Raw genomic sequence first — 24,998 nt, 5'->3', positions numbered from 1 at the left:
TTTCAATGCAGCTCTGAGCGCTGACGGCAGGGGAATGGGAGGCAGTAGGAAAATAAAATAGTGATCTGGACTCCATATCTGCATTACTCCTCATATATTACTGTAGATAATGGTCCAGAATCAGGGTGATAGATTCTCTGTATATTCAGTACAGAGACACAAGAAGGGCCATGATACACCCCAGTCTCTAAAACCACAGCACCTGTATCACACAATGGAGTGTCCCTCAGAAAATGGTTTAAGATGATAGATACAACATAAAGCAGAGAATAATAATAAAGTTATCATTACCATTAATATGTCATATGACTGGAGGAGGCCTGTGATTTGTGGCAGCAGCCTTGTGTCCTATACTGCTAAGTCACTGCTGCAGCGCGCACCGTGCGGGGGAAATGCGCTATGTGTTCTTTTGTTATTTTATCACATTTGGGGGCACTGGGTGTGTTTTCTTGTACCTCAAACAATATGCCGAGCACTCCATTATTGACCAGTGCCCGTTTCTCATGGTGTATTCAGGTTCATAGTGAGCTATGTAAGGGCAGCACTCAGTGACGCTTGCCGTAGCTGAGGGCCCATTTACACTGGTAGACTTTGTCAGGCACTGATTGCAGATGGGTGCTCCTCAGTGATCAAAATGTTCACATGGGCACCTGATCATCTGCCCGTGTGAATAGCCCTTAGGGATTGGCTGCAGCGGCGTCAAACAGTAAGTTTACATGGAGGGACGGACCCGAGATGAGCAGCAGACGCTGGGGATCAGGGAAGTATGATCACCAACACAGGTCCCACCAGTCTGAGAGGAAATTAGTGCACCACCCCTTTAAGGGGGCTGAAAGGATTGGCTTTTCATTAGTGTGTGTTAGTTGTTATTCCTTATAGATGGGTGGAGTCGAACCATTTAATGTTTTTGTTTCCTTTTGCAGAAGACGGAGGTCATTGAAGAGGCCTTTGCTGGGTGAGTATCTTGTCTTCCTAGTTTCTGCCTAAGGCTCCATTCACACGTCCGTGGTATGTGGCGGACCCGCAAATTGCGGATCCGCAACACACCCGCCCGGCACCCCTATAGAAATGCCTATTCTTGTCCGCAAGCTGCGGACAAGGATAGGACATGTTTTATCTTTTGCGGAGCTGGGGGCCGCACTCTGCAAATGCGGATGCTGACAGCACACTGTGTGCTGTCCGCATCCATTCCGCCCCCATAGAAAATTAATGGATCCGCACCCGTTCCGCAAAATTGCGGACCCATTTGCGGACGTGTGAATGGAGCCTAACCTGAACAATTCTGTGTGTGCATGCGATGTGCGGTGATGACGCCAGTCATCAGTGGCCACTCTAGGAACAATATATAGGGGAGCACATAAGATACCGCAGTCAAAAATGGGGGAGGGGGGGGCACTAATAATTTTCATTACTTAATCATACTACTGAAAAAAAACGAAATACGTATATACAGTGGATATAAAAAGACTACACACCCCTGTTAAAATGTCAGGTTTCTGTGATGTAAAAAAATGACACTGATAAATAATTTCAGAACTTTTTCCACCTTTAGGCCTTTTTCACACTACCGTATGGCTATTTCAGTGTTTTGCGGTCCGTTTTTCACGGATCCGTTCTGTTTTTTTGTTTCCGTTGTGTTTCCGTTTTTTCTGTAGGGCATATACAGTAATTACATAGAACAAATTGGGCTGGGCATAACATTTTCAATAGATGGTTCCGCAAAAAACGGAACGGATACCGAAGACATACGGATGCATTTCCGTATGCATTCTGTTTTTTTGGCGGACCCATTGACTTTAATGGAGCCATGGAACTTGATTTGCAGCCAAATATAGGATATGTTCTATCTTTGCAGGGAACGGAGATATGGAAACGGAATGCATACGGAGTACATACATTTTTTTTTTTTTTGCGGACCCATTGAAATTAATGGTTCCGTATACAGAACGCAAAAAAACGGCCCGCAAAACGGAAAAACTGTACAACCTATAAACTGTACAACTCAATGAAAAAACAAACAAATCTTTTAGGTAGAGGGAAGAAAAAATCTAAAAATAAAATAATATGGTTGCATAAGTGTGCACACCCTTAAACTAATACTTTGTTGAAGCACCTTTTGATTTTATTACTGCAAAAACACTCCAAATCTGTCAGATTGCGAGGGCATCTCCTGTGCACAGCCCTCTTCAGATCACCCCACAGATTTTCAATCGGATTTAGGTCTGGGCTCTGGCTGGGCCATTCCAAAACTTTAATCTTCTTCTGGTGAAGCCATTCCTTTGTTGATTCGGATGTATGCTTTGGGTCGTTGTCATGCTGAAAGATGAAGTTCCTCTTCATGTTCAGCTTTCTAGCAGAAGCCTGAAGGTTCTGTGCCAATATTAACTGGTATTTGGAACTGTTCATAATTCCCTCTAGCTTAACTAGGGCTCCAGTTCCAGCTGAAGAAAAACAGCCCCTTGGCATGATGCTGCCACTACCATGCTTCACTGTGGGTATGGTGTTCTTTTGGTGATGTGCAGTGTTGATTTTGCGCCAAACATATCTTTTGGAATTATGGCCAAACAGTTTAACCTTGGTTTCATCAAACCATAACACCTTTTCCCACATGCTTTTGGGAGACTTCAGATGTGTTTTTGCAAAATGTAGCCTGGCTTGGATGTTTTTCTTCATAAGAAAAGGCTTTTGTCTTGCCACTCTACCCCATAGCCCAGATATATGAAGAATATGGGAGATTGTTGTTACATGTACCACACAGCCAGTACTTGCCAGATATTCCCGCAGCTCCTTTAATGTTGCTGTAGGCCTCTTGGTAGCCTTCCAGAGCAGTTTTCTTCTCGGCTTTTCATCAATTTTGGAGGGACATCCAGTTCTTGGTGATGTCACTTTCTCCACTTGATGACTGTCTTCACTGTGTTCCATGGAATATCTAATGCCTTGGAAATTCTTTTGTCCCCTTCTCCTGACTGATACCTTTTAACAATGGAAGCTCTCTGTGGGGGGGGGGGCAATTGCCCCCCTGTAGCGACGCCTATGCCAGTCATGGTGGTGAGGTCTGCAGTGTTGTACTTCTCTTATATCTACTCCTTGGCCTTACGGATTGTCAGTTTTTGTGGGTGGGACTGTTCTTTAGCTTTCCTGTTTGCCTGTGGTATTACACCTTGGATTGTGTGCTTTCTTTTTTCATTCAGTGTCTTTTCTATAGTAGACATTGTGATGTCTTTTATAGAAGTAGTGCGCAGATTAATAATGCACACAGTTCTGCTGGGAACTGTGGGAGCTCCGTGGGAGTATAAACCCTTTACCCACTATAGGAAACTTGTGGCCCTTTGTAAACAACTTGACCAAAGGTAGGGGATGGCCATTTAACGTCGACGCCTTGCGGTCGCATTGAGCGACAAACTCCTGCTGGGTTTACACGGCCAGATGTTCGGCTTTTTATAAGGAACGAATGCTCGTTCCCAATAATCAGCCCGTCTAAAGGTGCTGCAGATCGCCTGATGAATGAGCGATACAGTCGTTTCTGCAGACAGCTAAATTATAGTTTCTGGGCAGCAGACCGCACAATCTGCTGCCCAGAAATGATAATTTATGTATGAGGGCAAGTAATAACAGTAGCCATCACTTGTTCTCATACTGTGGAGGTGATCACGGCATGTAAATACAACGGTCTCCTCCACTGAGCGAGCAGCCAGTTATCAGAAAAGAATTCTTCCTTCCCTATAATTGGCTGCCAGTTGGAGTTTGTAAATCCAGCATTAGACATTTTAAATAGACAAGACGTGGCACTCTTATCTATTGTGGACTGTGGTGCTTGTTGTGCTGGCTTCCCAGCCAGAATCATACATTGAAGAAATAAACAACAGCACTCAATAAAGAACTATGTTCTGGTTATTTATTGGCAACTTCACCAAATTGTGACGTTTCGGTCGTAGGACCTTTATCAAACACAAGTTGCCGTTGAGAAAATGTGTGAAGAGTAGATTGAGCTGATGGTGTATCCACACCCATATAAACGTTTATATGGGTGTGGATACACCATCAGCTCAATCTACTCTTCACACATTTTCTCAACGGCAACTTGTGTTTGATAAAGGTCCTACGACCGAAACGTCACAATTTGGTGAAGTTGCCAATAAATAACCAGAACATAGTTCTTTATTGAGTGCTGTTGTTTATTTCTTCAATCCAGCATTAGACACACATCAGTATCTAAGGACATTACACATACCCATTGATTTTAATGTGTTTATTTACACATCAGTCATCTTCTTCTGACCTTGAGGGACACATGCACTACTTTGGTCTGTGATGTGGACCAAACATGCCCTTTGAAGTGTATGGGTCCGTGAAAACCACCGACACAACACTGAAGACCTCTGTGTCCTGTCAGGGATGTTCACAGACCATTGGTAGGAGATGCAGACGACACACAGGCAAAAAATGGACACCTGGCCCAAACCAAACCATGTCATCATGGAGACAGAAATGTGAAAGAGGCCTCAGTATGCTTGTAGTAATTAATTGCCTCCATATTTTTGTTAAAAATGTCATCTACAATAAATTACTCTAAACATTTACCTAGGAGAAAGTTTGGTACTGTGAGCATAAACATCTAGAGGTAAATCCGGATGCATAAACTGTGACATCAGGATTTTATGACAAAAAAACAAAAAATTTCAGGAACTACATCAGGCTCTTAAAGGGGTTACCCAACATTTGAAATTGATGGCCTATCCTCAACATAGGTCTTCGGTATCAGATCTGCGGGTGTCCAACTCTCAGGGCCTCCGCTCATAAGCTGTTGATTGAGGCCGGGAGAGCTTAGCCCTCTTCCTAGGCCAGTGACATCACTGTACATCAGTCACGTGGCCTAGGCCCAGCTAGTTCCCATTCAAGTGAATGGAGTTGAGCTACAAAGCACAGCTGCTCTTCATTGTACAGCATTGTGCTTAATGATCTGTGAAGAGACCGCAGCACTTACCGTAGCCGCGGCCTCTACAAAGAGGAGTCTGAGTTCAAACCGCGGCATCTACAACCAGGAGTCTGAGTTCAAACTGTCTGGTATTGACAGGCCATCAATATCAAATTCCTGGATAACCCCTTTTAAGGCTCTGTTCACATTTTGTCAGAGCCTCCACTGGCTGTCCCATTAGACACATTTGAAAGGTAGAATAAGCCTAGTTTTCCAATCAAAACAGACTCTGTGCTGTTATAACTTGGATCCATCACGCATCCATTAATATTAATCATATCCAGCAATCACTGTTAGAAACTATGATATAAGTGTGAACATACCCTAATTACATGCAGGATTTTCTGTGTGAATGGGGGTTTTAAAGTTTCAAATTTGCGCTGTGTAGATTAGATATAACTCATTAAAGTGTTAAAAGAACATTTGTATTTTTGCAGTATGTTTATGGACACACCAGAAGACGAAAAGACGAAGCTTATCAGCTGCCTTGGTGCATTTAGACAGTTCTGGAGTGACCTTCCTCAGGTATGTTGTCCTCATTAAGCTTTATTACCTTTTCTTAAAGGGGTATTCCGGTTACATTAAAGGCTATGTACACCTTTTTGGAGGCAATTTTTTTTTTGTTTGATTGCATTTTACTCATTTTTGTCATCAGTCATTTTTTTTCAATTGGCCTTCATTAAAAATATTGAGCCGTTCTGTCACAACTGTTTTTCTAGCTGTGTGACTGGTACTTTCACTTTGTGCCGGTCATCTAATAAACCTAATCTCAAAACTACTAAGAGGTCATAAAGACTTATTTATGCCACATTCTTATCAATAAGCGAGCAGAGATTAGGGGTTCGTCAGCTCCTGGTCTGATGGAAAAGACAGAATTTCCAGAGGTTGCTACTAGAGCATCTCAGCTTTGTACAGAAAAAAAAGGCTCCATATTTTTAATAAAAAACTATTTAAATTTTTTTTTTTTTACCTCTAAAAGAGTACAATGCAATAATAAAAAAAATTAAAAAATCTCCTATCCCTCTTCTTGTGATTGGTGAGGCTCCCAGTGGTAGGATTCTCACCGATCTAATAGTTATTCCCTATCCACCAACTTAATGTAACTGGAATACCGCATTAAGATACAGAACATAAAAAATTTATTTACTCCCTCTCACACAATGTGCACGGCTATAGAACTACCCTCTTACTCTAGTTTGGTGCTTCACATGAGAAGCTGCTTTGCCTGACGCCAAGGGTAGCTGACGCTTGGATGACCCATGTTTGTGTACAAGCACTCAGTGTTACAATAGTATATGCAGTTTCCAACATCTACAAGTCTTCATACTGAATTCTGGTCTGCATGTGTGGCCGCTGTGACAACCATTGTACACGTTCTCATATGGAAAAAGAGGGATATTCTCTGTGCATTCTGGCTGTGCTGCTAGTTGGTTAGAACACCTATTATACCGGTTCTAAAAATAAATTTGGTCATTAGTTAGCCTATAGCAACCAAGCCAGTTCTACTTTACACCAGTTTGATAAATGACCCCATTAGTTCACATCATTTTTTTTTTTTTTTTGCACGATTGTTGCCCAGTGTACATACAGGCTGTTTCTGTAGGCCTTATGCACCCAGCGAGCGCCAAAAGAGCTTAGTTTTGGCATATGCTAGGCCAGTAGGCATCAGCATACTTTTTTTTACTGTATAGGAAAGTGTAGTCTATGTTTTCCTATGCAAAGCGTAGGAAACGTACTCTGCAGAATATGTTTCTCGCCCAGTTTCCTTGGGGGACACAGAAGACCTTGGGTATAGCTCATCTCCCTAGGAGGCGTGACACTAAGTGAAGACTGTTAAGCCCCTCCTCCACAGCTATACCCTCAGCCTGGAGAGAGAGACTGCCAGTTTTTTGCTTAGTGTCCAAGGAGGCAAGACACTCCCTGCTCTGCAGGGCTGGTTTCTCCTTGTTTAAATTTTAGATTTTTACTTTTTTCTTTTCTTTTTGTTCCAGATCATCAGGGACAACAGAGACGCAATAGACCTCTCTGTTTCTCCCGGGGTTGAGCTGCGCCAGTGCCGGTCACCCGCACGGCTGCCTCCCCCACAGAAGGCAAGGTGGATCAGGGCAGCCCAGCTCCCCTACATCCCGCCAGCGCAAGGGTCGCCCGCACGCCAAGTCCCCCTTCCAGCGTCCTGCCACTACGGTGCCAGTAGCTGAAGGGCCGACCCTGCTGGAACGGACCGAGGGTGAAGACGTCTATGGTGAGAGATTGGCTTCTCCAGCCCAACGTCCCCGTCCCCCCCCCGGTCTCCTGCGTGCCTGACCCTATACTGGGCCTATGGACCCTTCTGTCCCTGCTAGACCTAGGCTGGCCCCTGGGCTGCCGCAGGGCGACATTCTGCTCCCTCTCTCCTGGCCTCCATAGGTCATTGGCACCCTTCTCCCTACAAGAAGAATGCCTGGGGAGCTGCAGAGGTCCGCAGCTAGCTGCCCCTGACTGAGGGGTTATGCAGGCGTCCCACCCTCACAGGCACCCGGTCTCAGGGTCCCCCTCCCTCTTACCGGCTACTGCTTCAGGGCCAGAGCCTTGCTGCTCCTGACCCTCCTCTGCCCTCACGGGCACCGGCCCAAGGGCAAGGTGGTTGTGGCTGTTGGCCACATGGTGCGCTGTTATAAGCCAGGGCCCGCTCCATGGGTAAAATGGCTGCCGAGCGCAGGGTCCTCGCTTCTGGGCAGCGGGGTGGGCACCCGCGGCCTGCAATATGAGCGCTATGCTCCAACAGCCCCAGGCCGACCGTCGGAACATTCCGGTCGGCCGGGCACCGCAGGCTTTACGGCCGCGATCCCGGCGCTCTATCCGGGTCCCCGGCTCTTCCGGCCCGCGGGGTGGGCACCCGCGGCCGGCATGTGCATGCGCCGCTTCGTTCCCCGGCCGGTACTTGAATACTGTGCGGCCCCGGTCAGCCGGGCGCCGCTAATAATTTAGGCCCCGGCTTCACGGCCTACAATTACTAGGCCGCAAAATTCCGGCCTCTGTTGGAGGGGGCTGGAACTTCTCCAGGCGGGAATTCTTCCCGCCGGGAGGTTCCCCCGCCCCCAGGGGATCGCAGCGCCGCCCTCCAGACCGGATCCCTGTTAACCCTTTGGGTACAGGCCGGCTTCAGATGGCCTGTATGGGTCCCCCAGGGGATCGCAGCGCCGCGGTACAGGCCGGCTTCAGATGGGCCTGTATGGCTGCCCCCAGGGGATCGCAGCGCCGCCCTCCTGGCCGGATCCCTGTTTAACCCTTTGGGTACAGGCCGGCTTCAGATGGGCCTGTATGGAACCCCCCAGTGCTCCTGTAGGTGGCTCCCCTTTCTGTTATATATATATATTTAAAAAAAAAAAAAAAAAATTTATATATATATATAACTTGTGGGCTGCGCAGGACGCTGCAGCCTCATGTCAGTACATGCCCCCCTTCCCTAGGCGGCATGTCGCACTCCCCGGCTGCGGCGCTGCCAGGGTCATTTTACCCTCCTAGCCCTCTCTCACGATACGGCGCTGGTCAAGTGCATGCGGCCCTTTCTATAGGCAGCATTCGTCACCCTCTTCAGTAATGGTACTGCCATGTGCGGGACCCCCCTCCTGGGCGGGATACTGTACTCTCCCTGGCTACGGTTTGGCCTTGTGCATGATCCCCCTTTCATTGGCGGACTACTGCAGTTTCACCGGATACGGTGCTGGCCATGTGCACGACCTCCTTCCATAGGCGGAACGCTACACTCTCACTAGATTCGTTGCGATCTGTGCATGACCCCTTTTTTCTTAGGCGGAATACTGCACTCTCACCAGATATGGTGCTGGCCATGTGCACGATCCCTTTCCATTGGTGGAACGCTGCACTCTCACTGGATTCGTTGCCGATCATGTGCGTGACCCCCTTCCATAGGCGGAATGCTGCACTCTCTGATTTCGCTGACGCCCATAGGCATGACTCCCTTCCGTGGACGGCATTTGGCACTCACTGGATTCACTGCCAGCCATGTGCATGACCACTTTCCATAGGTGGTATGATGCACTCTCATTGGATTTTCCCTGTGGCGGCATACATACACTCCCTCGGTCGGTGATGTTCCCTCGCCGGTACGTTGTTGGCCATGTGCATGAACCCCATACATGGCGGGGTGCTTGCACTCTCACTGGATCCGCTGCCGGCCATATGCATGACCCCTCTTCCGTGGGCGGTGTACGCACTCTCACTGGATTCGCTGCCGGCCATGGGCACGCCTCCTTCAGGTGACATGCACACATTCTCACCGACTGATCGCACTCTCCCTGGATGCGATGCTGACCGTGTGCATGACCCCCCCCCCCCTCCTTTCTGGGCGGCATACTACACTCTCACCGGATACGTTGCTGGCCTTGAGCATGGCCCTCTAACATGGGTGGAACGCTTGCGCTCCCATTGGATACCGTGCTGGCCTTGTGCGTGACCACCCCTCATTCCATGGGCGGAATTTTGCATGCTCACGAGATCCAAGGCTGTCCTTGTATGTGCCGTATTGGACTTGCACATGTTCCCCTTCATTGGGAGTAGTTACACTCTCACGAAGTTTCGGTGTTGGGTGAGTTGTTGCACACTCACTTAATGCTAGGATAGCCCTGTGCATGTCCCCCTTTCACTAGGTGGACCTCCTGCATTCCTGCTGGATACTGTGTGGCTATGTGCATGGCGCCCTTCGGGGCGAAGTATGGTATGCCCTACTTCTCTGACGTAGGTACGGCCTTGGGCATTCCCCCCCTTTTTTTGGGGCGGGCTTTTGCACCCTTGCCGACTGCAATTTGCCAGGTACATTTCCCCCCTTTCGGGGCGGTCAGTTTTGCGTTCCATCGAATACCATACTAGTCTTGTGCATAACTCCTTTTCAGTCTGCACTTTGCACTTCCGTAGATACTGTGGCACTCTGGCTGGCCTTCGCTGAGTGATATTTTTGCAGTGAGTGGACGTTTTTGTGCGTTGTTTGGGCCGTGTATACCTTCTCGTCCCGTAGGTGGGTTGGCCTTCTCACTGCTTACGGGGCTACTCGTACGTATCCCTCCTTTCCTCCTGCGACATATTTTTTTTCTCTTGGGAGACGGTGTTTGCAGCAAGCCTTGCACTATTCTCTAAAGAGATCATTCTGTCCACCTGTGTAAGCCTAAGGTGTTGTCCAACAAACAATAAATGAATGCCTTATATATAAGTAGACGGCCTCTACCTGCTCGCTACTGCTCCGAGCTGGGCGGTGCTCATTCATTTCGTTGGCCCTTCCGCCGGGGAGTGTTCGTGGTTCCTAGACACGTACCTATTCGTCTTCCCGCAGCATTGTTTCCCTGCGCTAGTGGTCACATGGTCGAGAGTGCTGTCTGCAGCGCCCTTCGCATTCTATGTTGGCTCTGGCGGGACTACGGTCCCCTCGCCTACTACTATTTCCTTCTACCAGGTTCGGGCCGCTCTTCTTGGGAAGGTCACCCAACTTCTCTTGGGTGCTCGCTTACCCAGGTCCGGAGGACATCCACCTTGAGTTCTTCAGGATATTCGCCTTCTGCGAAGCGGTGAACCGGGCGTCTCAGTGTAGCGGGGTTCTGCTTTTGAGCTGTTCTATGGCTTCTCTATGCCCACTCCTCCTTTCTTTTGGAGGGTGTTATCCCGGCCTCTGTCTCGACTGCCTTTTCTCGCCGGTTCTGTTTGGCTCCCACTCGGTACGGATCTCTCCGATGTGGCTTCTGTTCCGGCCACGCTTCAGAGGATGTTCCTTCTCTGCCCTCCCCTCTGGGAAGAGCATGGTTGTTCAGGTGGATGGTTCTGGTGTCTTGTCCACACTGGCTGTACTAGCTGTGTACCTATCTAACGGGTCTACCGCGTTCTGTCCTCCCGCTGGGTGCAGATTGCGTTTTTTCCATTCTAGGCAATGTTTCTGCTATGGATTTACCTTCTCGGTAACTTGGGAGGACTACCATTTAGTCCGTCTTCCTGTGGTGGCTACATCGGCTTGGGCTTTAGCCTGTCTTGTCCTGGCTTCGGGCGGTTGCTGGGCGGACCCTTCGGTTCCTGTCCGTCTGCTCCCCCACTCCGGGTGGATACGGGACAACATTGTTCGGGGCCGACGGGACCAGTTCTACCGACCGTTCTGCCCGTGTTACTGATCATTGGGTTTTTCGCCCGCTTGCCCAGGCGACTCTAGTGAGCTCGCTAGTGTTCGCTTCTAGCCGAGTTTTCGTCCAGGATCTGTGGTAGGACTTAGGACTTTACCTGGGGTTCTGTGGGAAGCTGGGCGTTCCCCCACTCTGCTTTTCTCTCTCCATGGTTCTGTCTTTCTCCAGCCCGGCCTGGACCCGGGGCTGGGACTCCGTTGCTTGAGGTATCAAGTGTCGTTCCTGTCCCTCCTCTTTCAGCGTTCCCCGACCCTCTGGGCCTGTCAGGAACTTCTTCCATGGAGCGGCTCTTGGGTTCCTTTGTACTGCCCTCCGTTACCGTCCTGGGAACTACATACTGGGCTCTTGGCGCTCCAATTTTTCCTTGGAGCCGTTACAGAAGTCCTCTCTACTCCTTCTGTCCTGTACGGTTGGGTTTCTGTAGCCATCGTGTCTCTGACTGGTGCCTGGCGGCCCTTCTTGTCCGAGCCTTCTGTCTTCCCCCAGGACAGGGCTGTTCTCCATTCCGTCTCTTCCTTCCTTCCGAAGGTGGTGTTTGTCCTTCATTTCATTGAGGCAGTCGTCCTCCCCTTCCCACCCCCGGGAACGGACACTTCACCGATTTGGACGTTGTTTGGGCCTTGCAGTTTTTTACTTGGAGATCTCCGACTCTTGTCGACGTTCGGTCTCTTGTGTTCCCAGGAGGTCCGCGCAAGGGGTTGAGGGCCTCCAGGGTGGCTTTCCTCCGCTTTCTCAGTGTGGCTCTTGCTGTGGTTGTCGCACCAAGGGCAGGGTTCTGCTTTTGGTGTCACCATTCATTTTGCCAGAGCTGTCGGTTTTTCCTGGGCCGGAGGCATTAGGCTTCGGCCATGCATTTGTAAGGTGGTCACTGGTCTTCCTTGCACACCTTACCGAGTTCTACAGGGTGCATACTCGGCCTTCGGCGTATGCTGCCTTGGGCCGCCTGGTCTGCAGGCGGCGGTTTTTTGTTGCCTTCGGGTGCTTCGCCTTGGTGCTGTGTTCCCTCCCCCTTTGGACTGCTTTTGAACGTCCCAAGGTCTTCTGTGTCCCCCAAGGAAACTGGGCGAGAAAACGAGATTTTTGTATAACTTACCAGTAAAATCTCTTTCTCGCTCTTTCCTTGGGGGACACAGCACCCACCCATTCTTTGTTCTTCTCTGACTGTTTCCGAGTTTGTTTTACCCTTTGGGTAGTTGGCTTGTTGGTTCCACTTTTTTGGACTTTGCCTTTTCTCACTACTTGGACACGCAACTGGCAGTCTCTCTCTCCAGGCTGAGGGTATAGCTGTGGAGGAGGGGCTTAACAGTCTTCACTTAGTGTCACGCCTCCTAGGGAGATGAGCTATACCCAAGGTCTTCTGTGTCCCCCAAGGAAAGAGCGAGAAAGAGATTTTACTGGTAAGTTATACAAAAATCTTGTTTTTTGGCAATGGGGGTCAGTGGCTGATAATGTGGCGTCCTTCACTCACTGTGCCTGCGCTGAATACTAAACGGAACGGCGCAGGCGCGGGATTATGAGGACGATGTGGAGAAGAACAACGTCAATCAAGTGGGCGTGCCAAAAGGCGAGTAGACCGAGCCTCTAGGTGCTGAAGCTCATTAGCATATTATAAAAGTCTGTTTTTTAAGAGAACGGTGGCAGGCAAGGAGTTATAAAGCATACTGGTATGTACTGCTGACATTAGCACATTGCTAATGTCAGTCAGCTACATAACGATTTTTCCCATGACAGAAACCCTTTAAGTTTTTTTTGTTACATGATCTGCCTAGACATGATCTTTGTGAGCATTTATCTCTATCAAAACTATCTTTTCTTATATATACTTCATTAGAAGATTATTTTATCTATTTACTCCTTCAGGATTCTCATGAGCAATGTGTGCAGTGGATCATAAGGTTCATTCATGGGCAACACAGTCCAAAACGAATCTCCTTCCTGTACGACTGTCTGGCTATGGCTGTAGAAACTGCTGTCCTTCCTCCGAGGTATGGTAATGGTTTGATGGGGACTTTTTATTATGACTTAGTTATTGTATAACTCCAACCAGAATGCATTGCAGGACTTGCCCTTGGTTGGATCAAACATTCATGAGATGCTGATTATCAGTAACATCTGTTCACAAGCTCGAAGCTATCATACCTAACCTTCACCCCTTTGTTTCATAGATCCTGCTCACCGCACTTAGCTGTTCCTGAGAGTGACTATGAATACTATAGTGACTGGTAATTCTCTTCTCCGCTTTATTCATATTGATGACTTATCCTCAGGATAGGTCATCAATATCAGATTTGCGGGGGTCAACACCTGGCACCCCGGCCGATCAGCTGTTTGAAGAGAAGTCTGCGCTGCCTTCTCTGCTCTGTTTACCATCTCGCAGTCGCAGCTGCTGTGGTGAGCAGGTGTAATTACGCCTAAGGCTACTTTCACACTGGCGTTTTGGCTTTCCATTTCTGGGATCCGTTCAGTGTTCTCACAAGCGGTCCAAAACGGATCAGTTTTGCCCTAATGCATTCTGAATGGAAAAGGATCCGCTCAGAATGCATCAGTTTGCCTCCGTTCTGTCTCCATTCCGCTCTGGAGGCGGACACCAAAGCTCTGCCTGCAGCGTTTTGGTGTCCGTCTGACAGAACTGAGCCAAACGGATCCGTCCTGACACACAATCTAAGTCAATGGGGACGGATCCGTTTTCTATGACACAATCTGGCACAATAGAAAACGGATCCGTCCTCCATTGACTTTCAATGGTGTTCAAGACGGATCCGTCTTGGCTATGTTAAAGATAATACAAACGGTTGTGTTATCTGAACGGATCCATCTGTGCAGATCCATGACGGATCCACACTAAACGCGAGTGTAAAAGTAGCCTAAGTTGTCTCATTCACTTGAAAGGGACAGTTCCTTCCTGTTCAAGTGAATAGGAAGGAGCTGTCCCATTGAAGTGAATGGGGATGCCATAGTTGTAATTACACTTGCTCACCACTGCAGTTCCGACAGCGAGCAGGTAAACAGCTGATTAGCGGGGGTGCTGGGAGTCGGACCCCCGCCAATCTGATATTGATGACCTATTCTGAAGATATCAATATCAAAAAAGTGGACAACTTCTTTAAAGAGTTTGTCCCATGTCACAGTTTCCTCAGCAAGATGGGACTAAGCGCTGACCCCAGTTGGCCGGGCTGCCAGAAACAGGCAAGTGGGGTGGTGCTCTGTTGTTTGCATAACTCTCATTGTAGTGAGTGGAAGCTACTTCAGGAAGGTACAGAATGGGAGTTATGGGAACAGCGGAGCACCTGCTCGCTCATCGGTTTCCGGAAGCCCGGCCACCTGGATACATCCTGTCTCACGACGTAAACAGTGAGGTGGGACAACCCTTCAGGGTCTTTTTTTTTTCTTAACCCCATTTCCCTTCTTTTCCATTCCGGTTAAATGTATTTGGCTAATGTGTATTGTGCCTTACAACAAGGAGAGAGCTCTGTTCTAATGTATGTGGCAAAAGAGCTACCGATAGCTGGTGATCTGCTGAGTGTCAGTCGGAGTGCTGCAATCCATATTACCTTACTTATGCATCCACTTGTTTTATGCTTTTTTTGACCACTGCAGTTCAGTATTTTTTAGAGATGCTAATGTTTTCCAAGCCGGGGCGTAATTTTAATTCATAGGACCCCATAGCAAAATAAGATGGGTTCCCCACCACCTAATGTAAGAAAATTAAAAACCGAGCATAAGTGGCAGTAATTAAAGATATGTGTAATTGCACCATAAATCAAAATACTCACATTATAGCAAAAAGCAGCCATATCGTTATTCCTCACAAAATGGTACAATCTTTCTGCAGATGAGTGGGCTCCTGCAACCTCTGGGCACCATGGCAAGTACTATGGCTATAGTCACGCCCATGTCGAGCAACCAGGACCCACTGTTTCTGTCTCCATACTCCATATCGGCTAACACAATATAAAGGCTGTCTTGTTTTGAAGTGTCTACTACAGTTGCCCTACTACCAACATAGTACAAGAGCTTTATGTTTTTTTTCCCCTCAGAATGGTTTGTGAGGCCTTGGTAAACTCGGATGCCTTGGAATGGGAAAGGACACAACTCTGGGTGTTAACATTTAAACTTGTCCTGAAAATCATTGGTGGTGTTGATTATAAGGTATGTAGTCCTAATCCTAGGGTCACACCTCAACATGATACTGTGAGCTGGAGTCATCAACCCCACGGTCAGAGTCTAGCCTCACCCACGCTTCAGATTTTGTTCCTTTTTTAATACAGCAGACTGTGTAAACTTGGACAGAAGTGTCTTGGGGTACTTTCACACTTGCGGCAATCCGGACGCAAACAGATGTGTTTGTGAGACTGATCCGGATCCGTCTCTCACAAATGCATTGCAATACCGGATCCGTCTTTCCGGTTGTCATCCAGAAAAACGCATCCGGTATTTTTTTGTTTTCACAGATTTAATGGTCTGCGCATGCGCGGACGGAAAGAACGGATCCGTTTTGCCGGAACACTTGGGGCAAGTGTTGCATTTCAATACATTTCAATGGAAATGAATGCCCGATCCGGCATTCCGGCAAGTGTTCAGGATTTTTGGCCGGAGAGAAAACTGCAGCATGCTGCGGTATTTTCTTCGGCCAAAAAACGTAAGAGGGACTGAACTGATACATCCTGATGCATCCTGAACGGATTGCTCTCTATTCAGAATACATTAGGATAAAACTGATCATTTTTTTTCCGGTATTGAGCCCCTAGGACGGAACTCAGCGGAAAAGAATAACGCCAGTGTGAAAGTACCCTTACTTCTAGCAAGATGCACTTCATGTATCATCTGGTGTGAGCCCCCATGATAAATTTGGCCTATCTTCAAACTGACTGTCTAAATATTAGTCAGGATTAGTAAATTTGCCCCTAAATGTTGAAATCGTAGAGCTGTCCTCTGTGTATATTGTCCAGCACCGCAGCTGCATTAGTTTTTTTTTTAAAGGCTCTGTTCACATCTGCTTTGTGGTTTGTTTATAAAGGGAAAACACAACTTGGTGCCGTATCCTTAACACCCATTAATATCAGTGGTGCCCAGGGTGGATAAAAATCAATGATTTTTAAAAAATAAATAAAAAAAAATCCTATTTTTTTTTTTTTTATTATTATTATTTAAATCTGATTTTATTTTGATTTAAATCTGATTTTTTATTTTTTTTTTATATAAAATGCTTTTTGGGGAAAATATATTACCATCCAAAGGTTATTCCATCATGAAATAAAGATTTAGTTTTTTAATTATGTAGAATAAGGCTGTACGTAGACTCCCATATTGTTGAATGGATTAGGCAGTGGCTGAGGGACAGACAACAGAGGGTTGTAGTCAATGGAGTATATTCAGACCAAGGTCTTGTTACCAGTGGGGTACCTCAGGGATCTGTTCTGGGACCCATATTGTTTAATATATATTGCAGAAGGCCTCGATGGTAAGGTGTGTCTTTTTGCTGATGACACAAAGATTTGTAACAGGGTTGATGTTCCTGGAGGGATACACCAAATGGAAAAGGATTTAGGAAAACTAGAGGAATGGTCAAAAATCTGGCAACTAAAATTTAATGTTGATAAGTGCAAGATAATGCACCTGGGGCGTAAAAACCCAAGAGCAGAATATAAAATCAGTGATACAGTCCTAACCTCAGTATCTGAGGAAAGGGATTTAGGGGTCATTATTTCAGAAGACTTAAAGGTGGGAAGACAATGTCATAGAGCAGCAGGAAATGCTAGCAGAATGCTTGGGTGTATAGGGAGAGGAATTACCAGTAGAAAGAGGGAGGTGCTCATGCCTCTCTACAGAGCACTAGTGAGACCTCATTTGGAGTATTGTGCGCAGTACTGGAGACCATATCTCCAGAAGGATATTGATACTTTAGAGAGAGTTCAGAGAAGAGCTACTAAACTAGTACATGGATTGCAGGATAAAACTTACCAGGAAAGATTAAAGGACCTTAACATGTATAGCTTGGAAGAAAGACGAGACAGAGGGGATATGATAGAAACCTTTAAATACATAAAGGGAATCAACTCGGTAAAAGAGGAGAGAATATTTAAAAGAAGAAAAACTGCTACAAGAGGACGTAGTTTTAAATTAGAGGGGCAAAGGTTTAAAAGTAATATCAGGAAGTATTACTTTACTGAGAGAGTAGTGGATGCATGGAATAGCCTTCCTGCAGAAGTGGTAGCTGCAAATACAGTGGAGGAGTTTAAGCATGCATGGGATAGGCATAAGGCCATCCTTCATATAAGATAGGGCCAGGGGCTATTCATAGTATTCAGTATATTGGGCAGACTAGATGGGCCAAATGGTTCTTATCTGCCGACACATTTTATGTTTCTATATGTGTAATTTTTTTGGTAAATAAATTCCATTAATCCATTCACAATGTCATGCTCTTCCAGAGATTTTTGTAAGATTATTGGGAAGTTTCTCTGCCTACAAGATATTATCACAGATGCTTGGTTTACTTTTGCAGTTCTCAAAACTGAATTTGACTCAGCAGAGATCACATGCCTCTTCTTCACAGCAAAAATGTTATAACATGAACAGAGTTGAGAAAAATACCTTAATCCGAACTTCTACAAACCTATGAATGCAGAATCAACCTAATCAAACTAATATGAAAAGTTGTTTAAATCTTCATCTACTTGCATATTATAAGTTATACCAGCAAGAATTAGTCTTTACTAGTGATTTAAATCGTGATTTAAATCATTTTGATTTAAATCAAATCCACCCTGGACTGGTGCCTGACGGACCTGTTGCACTATTCTTTCTGTCAGATATGAGCCTGTGACGCAGATGTGAGCAGGTTGAACTCCCTGTACTCTGATCCTATACAATGAACTCTTTAGACGGGGGCGGCCACTTGTTATCTTACTTTATCAATACTTTACTGATCTGTTTTCCTGACTCTAAAAGTTCAAGTGGTTGATAGTAATTCTATAAACTATGCGTGCCGCTGCACATATTAAAATCGTGGACAGATTAATGCAGCCGTCCATTCGCAGTAAACATTTCCGACCGCAGTTATATTTTACCATGGGCAAGCTAATATAGTGCACTCCAAGACAGTATGCTGTGGTTAGCACAGAGTGCCATACTGTTGTATCAAGATGATAGAACAGGCAATCTGGTCTTAACTGACAGCCTACTGTAAAGGCCGGGAGCAGAGAGAACTCTGATTTTGGAACGTAAATATGTGATTAAAGGCAGAGATGAGCGAATTTCATGTTATGAAATTCGTTCACGCTTCGTTTGGTGGTAAAAGGTGAATTGCGTTATGGATTCCGTTACCACGGAACATAACACAATTCTATGACTGATAGAAATGGGTTATTAGTGATCATGAAACCTAAGTGGCTGAAACAACAGCCCTCAAGGTCTGCCATGTTGTATGTGTCTATTAAACCCTGTAGTAAAGAAATCAAATGTTTAAAAACGAAAAAACGTATACTTATTTGGAATTGCTGCAGTTTTATCGCCCTGTAGAATGCAGTTAAAACGGTATTATACTGTACAATGAACAACTAAAAAAAAAACGTTTTGTTTACTACCTCACCAACATCAACTGCATATCTACCAGGATTTGTTATATGGGTTATAAATGTTTTGAGGTGGGAAAAGCACTTAAATGGTTAAATGTGGTGGAAAGATCAACTGTCTCATAACGATTGACCCTTTACATAATTTTTGGTACTGATATTCTAATTCTAGATTAAAGTGTATTTAACAATTCCAAATTGTTTAGTGTTTTTTTTTTTGTTTTTGTTTTTTTTCTTTCTTTCTGGCAGGGAGTAAGAGATCTTTTGAGAGTGATAGTGGAGAAAATTCATACTATTCCGAACACTGTGAGCTCTGCTGTTGTACAGCAGCTTCTAGCAGCAAGAGAGGTAATTTGTAATTTATTTTTTTCCTATAGACAATATCTCCAAAGGTATATTTCATTTAGATACACTCCTCAACATTGACATTGCAAAACAATGAAGGTCAAGCGGTAAGGTTATGCAAATCGAGGAGGTAGCAGGTGTCGCTAAGATATGCAGATTATCAAATTTTCTAGCACCTAGCTCCAATCTGTGACATGTGGGAGGGGCATAAAAGCCAGATTGAAAGCAAAGTTTTTTAGCCACATAAAAACTCTAAAATCTGATTGTCATGTTGGATGATTGTGGGACGCCTCCTGTTCGTCGGCATGCCGGTTATCGACACTTGTCACAAACGGAGGGACAGAATTCCTGAACTGAGAGACCTTGGTTTATCACTCCAGCAGATCGCTATGCACCTAGTCTGAGATGTCAGGACTGCTCGGTGTTGTGTGTTCCGGTAGCTGGGAGAATGGTGATAAACTGGAATGTCAGCAACAGGTGCACAGAGGCGAACCTCTGCATGGATGGATCATCTGATTAGAAGAACGGTGTGTAGTGATCCATTCTGTACTGCAAGTGAAATTGGACATCACATCACAAGCCTAAAAAAAGTGTCTACGCAAACCATCAGCAGGTGTTTGCAGGACATTGGACTACAATCCAGACGTCCAGCTACAGGTGTTCAATTTACCTCATGCCACCACTCTCAAAGGCTAGTGTGGTGTACAGCAACATGGCAATGGAGGTCTATCCTCTTCAGCAATGAGTCCTGCTTTTGTTCATGCAGTGATATCCGGAAACTGGTCAGAAGACCACGTGGGCAACACCATGAAGAGGTCTTACCAAGGGAATGTCACATCAGTCCTAATCCTGGGATTTTGGTGTGGGGTGGCATAATAGTGTGGTAGCCAGACCCCTCTAGTCTTCACTTCAGGTACACTAACTGCTCGACATTACATTGATTTGGTAGTGGAACCAGTGGTACAGCCATGTCTCCATAGTGTCCCAGGAGCCGTTTTTTTGCTCGTGCTACTCTGAGAAGCCTACATGGCCTAAATATGCTGGCATGGTCTGGATCATCTCCGGACTTCTCTCATTGAGCACATCTTGGACTTCATTGGTCGGTGATTGCAAAGGGAACTGCCAGCGGCGGATCTTGATTCTCGTGGCCAAGTGTATTCAGCTACCATTAATAATCTCATTGATAGCATCCTAAGGCCTGTGTGTGTATTTCTGCGCGTGGTGCTCATACACGAAACTGAATAAATGAAAATGTTCTGAATATTTTGTTTTAATTTTTTTATCATTTGCATATAATTAACATGTCTATCGATCCAGAGATTTCCATAATTCAGTGACTTTTCCTTCTTGGTGTTGCACTTTCAGTTTTGAGTGTAGTTGATATCGGCCCCTGCAATGCACTTTTATCACTCTTCTGCCACGTAGTCAAACATAGGTCATCGTAATCGTAACTCCTTATAAATACTTCTGAGTAATGTAGTTGTGGTGTAATGTATATTAATATTTATTAAAGCGCATTCCATGGCGTTGTACATATGATTTTATTATACTGGTTTATGTGATAAGAGACTAAAGCAATCTGCTTTGCTGTATTGTGTACATGGATTATTAAATCCTGAGATGTACATAAAAAATAGTTTTTGGATTGGAATGTCCATTTTGATCATTTGTGCTAAACGACTGTAGAATAAGAGATCGCTTCTCTGCTTCAGAAGACTGAATAACATTTTCTGTTCCAGGTTGTAGCGTACATTTTAGACAGAAATGCGTGCCTTCTTCCAGCGTACTTTTCAGTAACAGAAATCCGTAAACTTTATCCCGAGGGAAAACTTCCACATTGGGTAAGGACAACTGAGAAGAAAATAACCACTTAGCCAGAAACTGAAAACGTAGTGTACTTTCTTTTTGTAAGGCCGAGTTCACACTTGAGTTATTTGTTCAGTTATTACCCTCATTTATTGTGAGCCAAAACCAGGTGCGGCTCAAAAACACAGAACTTGTGCAGATCTTTCCCTTATACCTTATCTCTGTGGAGACTTCACTACTGGTTTTGGCTCACAATCACCCAAGTGTGAATTCAGCCTAAGGCTACATTCACACGACCGTATGAATGAGTCCGCATCCGTTCCGCAATTTTTATTAGGTGCGGACCCGTTAATTTCAATGGGACCGCAAAAGATGTGGATAGCACACTGTGATGTCTGCATCCATAGTTCCATTACACGGCCCTGCAAAAAAATATAGGGCATGTCCTATTCTTGTCCGCAATTGCGGACAAGAATAGGCATTTTCTATGATGGCAGCGGCCATGTGCGGTCCGCAAATTGCTGAACGCACACGGGCCAATATCAATGTTTTGCGGGTCCAATAAACACTATGGTCGTGTGATTGTACCCTAAGCTGATGATATTAATATTGATGGCCCGTCCTTAGGATAGGCCATCAATATCAGATCTGCTGAGTCCTATATCTCACACCCTCGCTGATCAGCTGTTAACGTTTAGCTCTGGCACTGGAAAAACTAATCTCCATCCATTGGAGCCTAAAAAAACGCATCTGTCACCTATTGACTATCAATGTATTTAGTGACGGATCCGTTTTTTTCCGTTTTGATTTCACACAACCACATCCTAACGGAATGGATGCATCCTGATGTGCAAAATCAAAACAGATCCGTTTAATTCCGGTATAGAGATCTTCTGCCGGATCTTAATACCGGAATTATCAACACAAGTGTGAAAGTAGCCTTAGGCTCTGGTCACATCAGAATTGTGACTTTTTTTTTTTCAGCAGATTTATGCTGATGAGACAAAGATAGATACAGTTACAAGAAAAAGTCTGGGAACCCTTTGGAATGATATGGATTTCTGCACAAATTGGTCATAAAATGTGATCTGATCTTCATCTAAGTCACAACAATAGACAATCACAGTCTGCTTAAACTAATAACACACAAAGAATTAAATGTTACCATGTTTTTATTGAACACACCATGTAAACATTCACAGTGCAGGTGGAAAAAGTATGTGAACCCCTAGACTAATGACATCTCCAAGAGCTAATTGGAGTGAGGTGTCAGCCAACTGGAGTCCAATCAATGAGATGAGATTGGAGGTGTTGGTTATAGCTGCCCTGCCCTATAAAAAACACACACCAGTTCTGGGTCTGCTTTTCACAAGAAGCATTGCCTAATGTGAATGATGCCTCGCACAAAAGAGCTCTCAGAAGACCTATGATTTAAGAATTGTTGACTTGCATAAAGCTGGAAAGGGTTATAAAAGTATCTCCAAAAGCCTTGCTGTTCATCAGTCCACAGTAAGACAAATTGTCTATAAATGGAGAAAGTTCAGCACTGCTGCTACTCTCCCTAGGAGTGGCCGTCCTGTAAAGATGACTGCAAGAGCACGGTGCAGACTGCTCAATGAGGTGAAGAAGAATCCTAGAGTGTCAGCTAAAGACTTACAGAAGTCTCTTGCATATGCTAACATCCTTGTTAGCGAATCTATGATACTTAAAACACTAAACAAGAATGGATTTCATGGGAGGAAGCCACTGCTGTCCAAAAAAAAAAACATTGCTGCACGTTTACAGTTTGCACAAGAGCACCTGGAGGTTCCACAGCAGTACTGGCAAAATATTCTGTGGACAGATGAAACCAAAGTTGAGTTGTTTGGAAGAAGCACACAACACTATGTGTGGAGAAAAAGAGGCACAGCACACCAACATCAAATCCTCATCCCAACTGTGAAGTATGGTGGTGGGGGCATCATGGTTTGGGCTGCTTTGCTGCGTCAGGGCCTGGACAGATTGCTATCATCGAAGGAAAAATGAATTCCCAAGTTTATCAAGACATTTTGCAGGAGAACTTAAGGCCATCTGTCCACCAGCTGAATCTCAACAGAAGATGGGTGTTGCAACAGGACAACGACCCAAAGCATAGAAGTAAATCAACAACAGAATGGCTTAAACAGAAGAAAATACGCCTTCTGGAGTGGCCCAGTCAGAGTCCTGACCTCAACCCGATTGAGATGCTGTGGCATGACCTCAAGAAAGGGATTCACACCAGACATCCCAAGAATATTGCTGAACTGAAACAGTTCTGTAAAGAGGAATGGTCAAGAATTACTCCTGACCGTTGTGCACGTCTGATCTGCAACTACAGGAAACGTTTGGTTGAAGTTATTGCTGCCAAAGGAGGTTCAACCAGTTATTAAATCCAAGGGTTCACATGCTTTTTCCATCTGCACTGTGAATGTTTACATGGTGTGTTCAATAAAAACATAGTATTTGATTCTTTATGTGTTATTAGTTTAAGCAGACTGTGATTGTCTATTGTTGTGACTTAGATGAAGATCAGATCACATTTTATGACCAATTTGTGCAGAAATCCATATCATTCCAAAGGGTTCGCATACTTTTTCTTGCAACTGTATCTCTCTCTCTCTCTCTATCTCCTCTTCACAAGAAATTGGGCTTCATAACAATACAAATTATTTATGAAGTTCTGTAGTATTGATTCGCTCATCTCTAGTATAGAGCCTTACTGATTATATTTCCAGACCTAATTCTTGCCTTTTTTTCCTCAGTTGTTGGGGAACTTGGTGTCAGACTTTGTTGACAGTTTTAGGCCCACAGCAAGAATTAACTCTATCTGTGGTAAGTTTAAAGGGAAAAAAAACACCCGCAAAGGTGTAAAGCTGACCATACACAGTAGAAATGTGCCCTGCCAAGCTGTCCTACAATGTCTCCTGTCAGAGAAACCAAGATTGGGCAGCTTCAATTTTAACATGCCCAATCCCACGCCTTCAGATGCAGCTGGTTACCACTTATCACACCCCTTTTGGAAAAGAAAAATTACTAAATGAGCCAAACATACTTGTCTTTGAAGGAGTCGAGATACATAGCTGTCGTCTAAAGTATCATTTGGCAGCCAGCTATCTTATATACTTGGATACCCTAGAGCAGGGCTGACCTGGGGTTTTACATTCTGAATGTGTCTTTGAATTGTAGAAAAGTACAGCCTGTCGTCATATAATTGTTTCATGTGATAGCCATTGTTAATTATATAATATCTGGTGCATGAAAATATTTGTACATTTTGTGAAAACTAGGGGACAAAATTTTGTGTTTCTTTATCACACACAATGTTCCAAGGTCGCTGCAGTCTTCTTCCTGTGGTGAATAATTCGGGCGCCATCTGTAACTCTTGGAAGTTGGACCCTTTAACGTTGCGCTTTCCGCTAAAAGGCCTTTTGCCTTATGACAAGGTGAGTTGGTATAAAAAAAAATTTCTTTCACAAATTTACAGTTGCTTTTTACCTTTAGACTACTGTGTTTTGCATTTGTCACTTATCTGCAAAAATACTGAATGCCTAATTCACCAGGATTTGTGGGCATACACCCCTTGCTCCAGTATCTGCATTATTATCCAAACATGCCATTTAGAATAGCCTAGATTTATTGAACACATAGATATTGACAAGCATGAAGTTTAAAGAGGACCTTTCATGCGATTTTATTAAGGGAGATATATACCTGTACTTGCGGTGCAATGAGGCGGAGACCGAGTCTTTCTCCGTGGGCGTCTCCTTCTCCCTGGCTGTGATGCTCTGCACTGCGATTGGACAGTGCTACAGCCAGGGAGAAGTAGACGCCCACGGAGAGACTCAGTCTCCTCCTCATTGCTCCGATGCTCAGTATTTGCATACTGAGTGGGAGAAATCCGGCAGGGCATAGGAGGCATATTTTAAAAAAATCAAGGGAAATATATACCTGTACTTGCTGATGCTGCCACCCTGCTTAATAAAATTGCATGAAAGGTCCTCTTTAACAGGGCAGCAGGACAAAAATTAGAAAAAAAAAGTTACCTATTGAGAGAACAAGGGTCCAGTGGCCTTTGTTCTATGATGTGCAGCTGCCGCAGCCTCCATATATTTAAAGGGGTTG

The 24,998-nt window shown here is 45.2% G+C and overlaps 1 protein-coding gene across 2 annotated transcripts in view; it reads left to right on the top strand.

Annotated features, from left to right (window-relative positions):
- MED23 (mediator complex subunit 23) overlaps positions 1-24,998 on the top strand; it is a 130,703-nt gene that overhangs the window by 8,423 nt on the left and 97,282 nt on the right. For both annotated transcript variants that reach the window (XM_040429132.1, XM_040429133.1), the window contains exons 2-9: positions 924-955; positions 5,413-5,500; positions 12,994-13,118; positions 15,171-15,282; positions 18,957-19,055; positions 20,792-20,893; positions 23,639-23,708; positions 24,207-24,319. In XM_040429132.1, coding sequence (XP_040285066.1) covers positions 924-955; positions 5,413-5,500; positions 12,994-13,118; positions 15,171-15,282; positions 18,957-19,055; positions 20,792-20,893; positions 23,639-23,708; positions 24,207-24,319 — 741 coding nt within the window. The remainder of the gene's footprint in view (positions 1-923; positions 956-5,412; positions 5,501-12,993; positions 13,119-15,170; positions 15,283-18,956; positions 19,056-20,791; positions 20,894-23,638; positions 23,709-24,206; positions 24,320-24,998) is intronic.

Source organism: Bufo bufo, chromosome 4 (assembly GCF_905171765.1).
Source record: "Bufo bufo chromosome 4, aBufBuf1.1, whole genome shotgun sequence".
Lineage (NCBI taxonomy): Eukaryota > Metazoa > Chordata > Amphibia > Anura > Bufonidae > Bufo > Bufo bufo.
This window is presented reverse-complemented; position numbering and strand designations above follow the sequence as displayed.